At 41.1% G+C, this 8,401-nt stretch overlaps 1 protein-coding gene across 1 annotated transcript; it reads right to left on the minus strand.

The window, feature by feature from the left end:
- Positions 1-3,278: 3,278 nt before the first annotated feature.
- LOC107385955 (olfactory receptor class A-like protein 4) lies at positions 3,279-7,215 on the minus strand. The gene is made up of 4 exons (XM_070549852.1): positions 6,582-7,215; positions 5,968-6,231; positions 5,374-5,619; positions 3,279-3,555 (listed from the first exon to the last, which is right to left on the minus strand). Exons 1-4 carry the CDS (start codon positions 6,855-6,857, stop codon positions 3,343-3,345), a joined length of 999 nt encoding a protein of 332 aa, XP_070405953.1. The 5' UTR covers positions 6,858-7,215; the 3' UTR covers positions 3,279-3,342.
- Positions 7,216-8,401: the final 1,186 nt, after the last annotated feature.

Genomic DNA, 8,401 nt, shown 5'->3' on the forward strand with positions numbered 1-8,401 from the left:
TTACTAATTACTCGCTCCTAATTACCCCAACAGTCTCATTGGGGATAAATCCCCTTTTTGGTGCTGTTAACTTCTATGTTGACTGTTAATGATCTTAAATGACCTCTGGTTTTTGTTAATGTTAAAGGTTAACTCTAGTTTTGACAATCTTATCAACTTTGTGCTTTTAAACACCTTCTGTTTTGTAAAACTCTCAACTCAGTTTTAACCAGGTGTTTTCATGTTAAGTTGTTTACTGTTTTCATTTATGGCTTTTAACTGACCTATAATTGCTGGAAACTATGGAATTGATACGTTTTTATCAATATCAATCCAATTCCCTATAAATTCCTGAGTAGTTAAAAGGTGGCAAAAATCATTTGCACATGATCTCCTGCAATTATGTCTAAAAAGTCCAAAGTGAATGCCAAAGCAGTTTAAAAAGAGCCACCATCTTTGTTGTTCCGCTTCATTGCATCATCTCACCCACCAAACCAAAAGAGCCCTGTGAATGGCCCACCAAACTGCGAGCACTGTAAATGGCACAACACAAAACTGATGGGGCCAATGGGAGACCTGCTGAGGCTACAATGGAGCGTGAATCCACCGACATGCAGAGCAAAATCATTTAGCTTCGGCTCCTGTCTGTCTAATGTTAGGCTATGGAAATTAGCAAATTGCAGCTTTTATGTTGTAATCTGCGGAATCTCAGACAGGAATAACTGTAAACTGGTAAATTGATGCCAGTGTAAAAGTTAAATATACCGCTATGAAAGTTTGAGACTGTGTAGTTGTTTTAAGATGGTCTTGGTCCCATGCACTAACCCTTAGCTTATCAATCTGGTCAGAACTACAGTTTATTTCTCTAAACTGCAGTCAGTCACGGAAGGATCTGCATGATATTAAATGTTTCTAACCTTTTCACAGAAACCTCTTTAATCGTTTAAGATACTTTACATTAGAGCAAATTAATGGTTTTTAATCAGAAGTTTTTTTATAGACATAATCTGAGTTATTCATCTGAAACTAGTCTGTCTTGGTCAGATCACACTGCAAGTCTACTGAGTCAGTCCACTTACAAATACAGTATTCAATTAGATTTATTTTTTGGGCCAAAGGTCAAAGGAGCGCTGTCACCCACAAGGTGCATCAGTCGGTGAGCGTAGACTTGATGCACGAACGTAGCCGCCGGTGTCCCACTGCCAGGATAGCAGGAGACAAGACGATGAAGATGACGGTGGTAAAGCGAGCGATGACCAAGAGGAACTCGACTGAGCTGCCTCGGTTGTAGTTAAAGTAGTTGACAGAGAGAATGCTGCCTCCCCAAGATATGATGAAGACGATCACAAGAGCAAGGATCACCTGAAAAAAATCAGAAAAATTTATTTAAAGTGACAGTGAGTCTTTTTCCTGGCGAAAGGGGGCAGTAGATACCTGAATTGTTGCAAGCAAGCAGTATTTTAGTGTCGGAGTAAGACCTTACCAACAGATGCCCATTAGGTTCAAAAAGCTCTGGGGAGTGCAAACTTTAGCAAAATAACAAGCACATCAGACTCCCTTTCATCACTGGCAATGAGTGAAGAGGTAAATGTGTAAAACAACATTTAAGAATGACAAAAGTTTTGTAACCTTTTCTTACAAATCAGTAAATGCATTTTGTCCTCATGGGCTCCCGTAGAAGGAAACATAGCATCTAATATGGCATCGCCCAGAGACTTACGGTGTTTCTCAATGTCAAGGCGCCTGGCCTTGCGAGGCGATGTCTAGCAGGGCCAGGCGCCTTGCTTACGAGGACACTGTCCTTCCTTCGTCAAAGAGAACAATTAAATGGAACAGACTTGCATCACGTGACCTCGGCTTCCATGGAGTTCACGTAACGTCACGTGACGCGGGAGATAACATTATATTTCATATGTATTAGTTTCAATAGTAGCGCTGTTCTGTTGTATCCTGTCAGGTATCGGTCCAAGATAGTGTGTTTATATTGTGTTTTTTGTATATAAGAGACTTTTTAACACGGACAAATTTGTCTCTCATCCTCCTTCACCTCATCATGTGCTCGCCACCTCTAAACCCACGTTTCCTGTCGTTTCCGTCCACAAATAAAACGCTTCCTGTAGACCTTTTCACTCCTCCAGTCACGGGGGAATTAAACGTTCATATTTTAGTTTTTTCGCGAGGTTTTCTTCAAGCTTCTCCGTGTCTGCCGCTAGTTATTCTCTGCAGTCTTTATGTTTTTGAGGGCGCAATGGCGGCGGTGTAGACGACAGCGGTGCCCTGACCAATCACAAGCTTGCATTCTCAGTCTCTTCGATGGATGTTTAAAAAAGTGGGCTCGACTCCGTACGTACTTGCGTGCCTGCCGGGGCACAACGCAAGGACAGATTATGGCGTTGCGTGTCTCCGCACTGACGCATACGCAGAAGCATGACTCAGCCTTTAGTTGTTCGTCCCTTTATCAAAACTTATTTTGAGACTGAGAGGGTTAAAAAACGTCCTTTTGATTCATTTAAGTTTTCTTTAATTGTCCCGGTTATGAGTCTGGGCTAACAGGTAGTGTGCGGCTGGAAAGATGCCACCATTGTGGATGATTGGATTCAACTTTTGGGATTACTGGAAGTTGACAGAGGTGAAATTGAAAGGTTTGTTGAGATGAAAGATGAACGTTTCTGTTCAAGAAAAGAGCAACGCTGGTGAGTGACCCGTTGCAATGTCATGAAATTAAAGCGGAGTTCTTGATTTACATTTATATAAACCAATGTCTTTAGCTTGCTGGTTTTTGCTATTTTGTGAGGCTCATTGAACACACACACGTGTGTGTGTGTGCATGCTTTGGAGTTGTTGTACCACACCTAATGTATCATGTCACTGAAAATACTGCCCTCAAAACTGCTGCAATCGTTTTATGTGAGAGGGATTTAGTCCAAAGAACTACATAAAGAAGTTTTATCGACCACAAATTTATTATGACTTAAGAAAAAAGTCATGATAATCTGTAGATTATTGGATTATATGGATATGGATGTTTCAAGATTAAAGGTGATTGGGGGAGGGAATCAAAAACCGGTACTTGTTGAGTTCCCACTGTTTCACTTCCTAGGAATCGTTTGCAAACATTTAAAGCAATTCCCTTATTAAATCCAGTCAGCGTGAGTGATGTCACTACTTTACAATAGAGCAAATTAATGGTTTTTAATCAGAAGTTTTTTTATAGACATAATCTGAGTTATTCATCTGAAACTAGTCTGTCTTGGTCAGATCACACTGCAAGTCTACTGAGTCAGTCCACTTACAAATACAGTATTCAATTAGATTTATTTTTTGGGCCAAAGGTCAAAGGAGCGCTGTCACCCACAAGGTGCATCATTCAGTGAGCGTAGACTTGATGCACGAACGTAGCCGCCGGTGTCCCACTGCCAGGATAGCAGGAGACAAGACGATGAAGATGACGGTGGTAAAGCGAGCGATGACCAAGAGGAACTCGGCTGAGCTGCCTCGGTTGTAGTTAAAGTAGTTGACAGAGAGAATGCTGCATCCCCAAGATATGATGAAGACGATCACAAGAGCAAGGATCACCTGAAAAAATCAGAAAAAGTTATTTAAAGTGACAGTGAGTCTCTTTCCTGGCGAAAGGGGGCAGTAGATACCTGAACTGTTGCAAGCAAGCAGTATTTTAGTGTTGGAGTAAGACCATACCAACGGATGCCCATTAGGGTCAAAAAGCTCTGGGGAGTGCAAACTTTAGCAAAATAACAAGCACATCAGACTCCCTTTCATCACTGGCAATGAGTGAAGAGGTAAATGTGTAAAACAACATTTAAGAATGACAAAAGTTTTGTAACCTTTTCTTACAAATCAGTAAATGCATTTTGTCCTCATGGGCTCCCGTAGAAGGAAACATAGCATCTAATATGGCGTCGCCCAGAGACTTACGGTGTTTCTCAATGTCAAGGCGCCTGGCCTTGCGAGGCGATGTCTAGCAGGGCCAGGCGCCTTGCTTACGAGGACACTGTCCTTCCTTCGTCAAAGAAAACGGTTAAATTGGAACAGACTTGCATCACGTGACCTCGGCTTCCATGGAGGTCACGTAACGTCACGTGACGCGGGAGATAACATTATATCTTATATGTATTAGTTTCAATATAAGTATATAACAAGACTTTTACTTTTTAAATTGTGTATATGTTTATTAAATTAAAAATATAATTGAGTCACTACCCGCTAGCCACCGAAGCTGCAGCTACTAAGCAACTAACCAACCGTAGATAACTTCATTGGATCTAAAAAAAAAAAACATTTTAAATTAACTGACTTACTTTTAAACTTGAAATTTGTCCCCGAAGTAGCTGCTGGCTTCTGGTCCGCCTTCCTTTTGAAAATCCTGTGGTGTGTTCAGGGTAATTTTTGACCAAGGCTAGGCTACAAGACACCTCCAATGTGTCCTTGCTCAGCTAGCTAAACAGCTAACAACCGGAGAACACACGCCTCGGTAAACCATGAACATTGGAACACGTCTTGGCGGCTCCTGATGATGTATCTCCGAGGCAACCGGGGCGGGGCCAAGACATCAAGGCAAGGTTCCTTGGCATTGAGAAACACCCTGAGACCCGCTCCCATGTATTTTAGAACAGATTTTTATGATTATATGTTATGAAACCGCCAATATTTTTGAACAACTGAGCATCATTTAATTCATTTTCAACAACATTTTGATGAATATTTCCAGAAATTAATGGTAAAAACTGCACATTGTCTCATTAAGAATAAAAAATAACCTTTTTTATTCATTCTTCTTAAAAACTTCCTGAGACCCAGCTGCCTCACACGAGCACATCAGCTTCTTCCACTATAACATTTCCTTCTCTTCAACCTGTTTTTTTATTTTTGAGATCCTTAATTTTGATTTATGTTTTACATTCTTATTTGTAGCTATTTTAGGAAATTGTCAGCATTGTTTCATAACCACATTATTTGCGTGTTTACGAGCTCCAACTAAAGATGTAAAATATGTGCACCACAGCAGGGAGAACAGCTTGTGCAGAAATTTACTGCAGCAGCAACAGGTCAAAAATAAGAGCCTGGTTTCCATCTTTCTAAATGTTCTAAGCTCACAAAGAACCAGCATCTTAATCAATCTATAGCAGAATCTAAGCAGTCCTTTAGGCGACATTTGCACCAGAATAATCTGTTATGACGACACTTCAACCCAGCAACATATGAGCACAGATCACACAACAGGAAAACAAGCCACAATGGCCATTCTGACTGTTCAAATCCACGTTTAATGGAAAATATAGCTAAATAAATACAATCTCAACAAATAAAAATGTAGACTAAAGGACGGCAGTGATGAATCTCATTTCAGAAAGCTTTTTGTCTCCTGGTTTTTCTCACCTTGGCTGCTCGCCTCTCTGCTGGAACCCGCTTCATAACAGGAGCGTCTTGGCCTGACCTCTGCAGCCTACTGTGGGTGTAGAGGGTGTGGAGGGAGGTCGTGTTGGTGACCACCATCAGGATTATAGGGAATATTTCATGTATGACCATCGAAGTGGTGGCAAAGGCCAGACCAGTGTGGATGGTGGGGAAGTCCCACACACAGCCCAGCAGGGGGCGCGTTGTGCTGCTTACCAGCATCAGGGTCTGAGAAAAGAGGAGGATGAGAGAAATCTGCAAACTAGAGAGATAAAGCAGGAGAAAAATCTTACGTATTGCTGCAAAAATATATTTAATAGTTTGAGAAAAGGGCGATATCAGAAGATCAGAAGTCTTTTAAGTGAAATCAGGAGGCACCAAATGGTGTGTTTGGTTTACAGATGAGGAAATTCAGGATATAAAAGAGAAAAGAGTAATAATAAAATAGGAGAAAGGTAACACTCAGTCAGGCGTGAAATGTAATCGTAAGTCTCTAATCGCAGGTGAATGTTATTTGATCATTTTTAAATAAAACTTTTCAGTAAGTTAGTTTTAAATTGGTATTTTATGGTTCACCTCGGTGGTGTTTTCATTCCCATTAGTAGAGAAGATGTAAGCAGGGATGGAGTAAATAAGGTTGAGGATCCAGATGATGCCCAGACTCAGAAGCAGGGACTTATGGGTGCTCCACCATCCCTGGAAGTTCCCCATAGAGGGCGATACCCGCTTCAGAGTGTGGAGATGGAAAGCACTGAGGAACAAGGTGGACCAGACGTTGACAGATCGCAGCCACACCCAGATCCCCATCAGGAACTGGCACCAGCCTTTGGAAGGGTACAGCTGGAAAAATTCAATTCAGTTTTATTTATTTAGCGCCAAATCATGACAAGAGTCTCCCAAGGGTCTTCACTCAGTAAACAATCTAATGTAGTTCACTTCATTAAGCCAATCAGTTGCATCGAGTCACTGACTAGTGTCAGTGGCTTAAACAGCAATCCTCATACTAATCAAGCACGTAGCGACAGTGGAGGGAAAACTCCCTTTTAGCAGGAGGAAACATCCAGCTGATCCTGGATCAGCATAAGCAGCCATCCACCACAAACAGACACGACTCTTCACTAACCTAACGTTAGCTTCGGTTTGCTTCTAATTCAAGTTGCAAAAACACGTTCACGTTGAAGAGTTCCTACCTTGAAGCCCAGATCAGAGATAGCGAGCAGACTGTTTCTCGTCACAGACACCATCAAGTTAGATACTGCCAAGTTCATTATAATGATGTCCGAATTGTGTCCCGCTCCACGCTCCATCATCAAACTCCTCCCAATAACCCCAATCACCATCGCATTTCCCACGATTCCCAGAGTCCCCAGAATGATGTAAATGGCGCTGTACATTAAGGTCATGGGGTTACGAAGACCCATCCTCAGAAGTTTGCTGTTAGTGTCCTGTTCCGCTGACCCATTCATTGTGCTAGAATCCAGAATTTTCTATTCAGCTCCAACTGAGAACCAAACCAGCTCCATCTTAACTCTGAATGTCCGTTCATAGAAAAAAGATCAAACGTGTTAAAAAACAACCAGCGTGTTTACCTCCTCTTCCTGAAGACATTTAAATGTCCTTCTTCACAGGGACCAATGAAGACAACACCTCTGGTGACACTATTGTAGGAGCCTCAGTGCCTCCTGATAAATGAACCTCTGTTTGAGCCACAGAACGCCACAAAGCATCACAATGTCTTCAGCCGTTGGGGCTCAAGGTGCTTGTTAATAAAACACAGGAGATTAATCAGCCTCGCTGTCTGAAATGTGCTCGCTATGCAGCTTTCCTCCATCTACCATCACCCCAAGGGAAGTGGTGTGTGTGTGTGTGTTCATTATGGCTGAAGTGTCCAAGAGTTTGTGTCTCACTCAGATGTTCTAATATGAGGCAAATGTGATCAAATATTTTTTATTCCTTCACTTTAGACTAAAGAAATAATGTGTTTGTAAACACTTTATAACAACGTCTATAAATGCATTATTTAACCCTTTGATGCATGAATTATGAAATCTTCAACCATGATTTTTTTAACAATTTTTTTCATGCGTCTTCAGGTGTGAATGAAACAAATGTTAACAAATATTTTTTGTAAAATTTTATAATTTACAAATAATTTATTACATGTCCACTTCAGTGGGCAGCGTGCATTCTGAGCATGAAATATGTTGGCTTGGCTTACTGAAGTCCAAATGGAGGGGCTCAAATGCAATAAAGTCTGTGCTTAATGGCAAAAATAAATAAATAACCATTTTGAGTACCTGTCTACTGTAGTGACCATTATGCATCAAAGGGTTAAACAGACATTAGTTATATTTGATTTGAGACTTGATTTGGAACAAAACAAAGTCATTTAAAAACTTGACATTTCTATTGAAAACATAAATTCAAGCACGCATGATTTTTTGCTTTGTGGAAGACCTAGTGGATGTTTCTTCCTTTCTCAGCGCAAAACTGTTTTCAGTAACTATAACTGTGTCTGGAAGAACGTGGAGCAGTAGAGCATAAAAACTCTGAAGCTGAGGAACAGAGAGAAGAGAGCCTTCTTGAGTGGACGCCATGGCAGACGTGGTTTTCTCTCTGTTGATCGTGATCAGGCACTGTTAGGGATTTTCATTTTCCCATCCAGGGTTACCTGAAGGGAAAGCTCACCACTCAGGGGTTTTATTATCAAGCTGATCAATTTAACCCATACTAATCGTATTAACAATAAACCATTTAGACCTTTAAAGTGGAGAGAGAGATAAAATGATACACACGAGTCGGTGGTCTCTTTGCTCTCTTGTTGGACCAAAGCCCTCTCAAGAGTATTTATGAAAAGACACACAGAAATGATTAAACACACACATTTAGGGAGACAAGCATGCGCTGGCACAGGGCATTCTTACTGATAAGCTAGGACTGGGAAGAGGCAAGGTCAAGCGCCTGTCTGTTGCCAGGGAAGAATAAGCTGGATGAGTTTTCGTTTAAAATA

The sequence above is a fragment of the Nothobranchius furzeri genome, chromosome 3, assembly GCF_043380555.1.
Source record: "Nothobranchius furzeri strain GRZ-AD chromosome 3, NfurGRZ-RIMD1, whole genome shotgun sequence".
NCBI lineage: Eukaryota > Metazoa > Chordata > Actinopteri > Cyprinodontiformes > Nothobranchiidae > Nothobranchius > Nothobranchius furzeri.

Coding starts and splice junctions, on each gene's coding strand:
- LOC107385955 (XM_070549852.1), bottom strand. CDS start 6,857: ATGAATGGGTCAGCGGAACAGGACACTAACAGCAAACTTCTGAGGATG. Junction 5,620..5,967: donor GGAATGAAAACACCACCGAG/GTGAACCATAAA, acceptor CTCTTTTCTCAG/ACCCTGATGCTGGTAAGCAG. Junction 3,556..5,373: donor CAGAGAGGCGAGCAGCCAAG/GTGAGAAAAACC, acceptor TGATTTTTTCAG/GTGATCCTTGCTCTTGTGAT.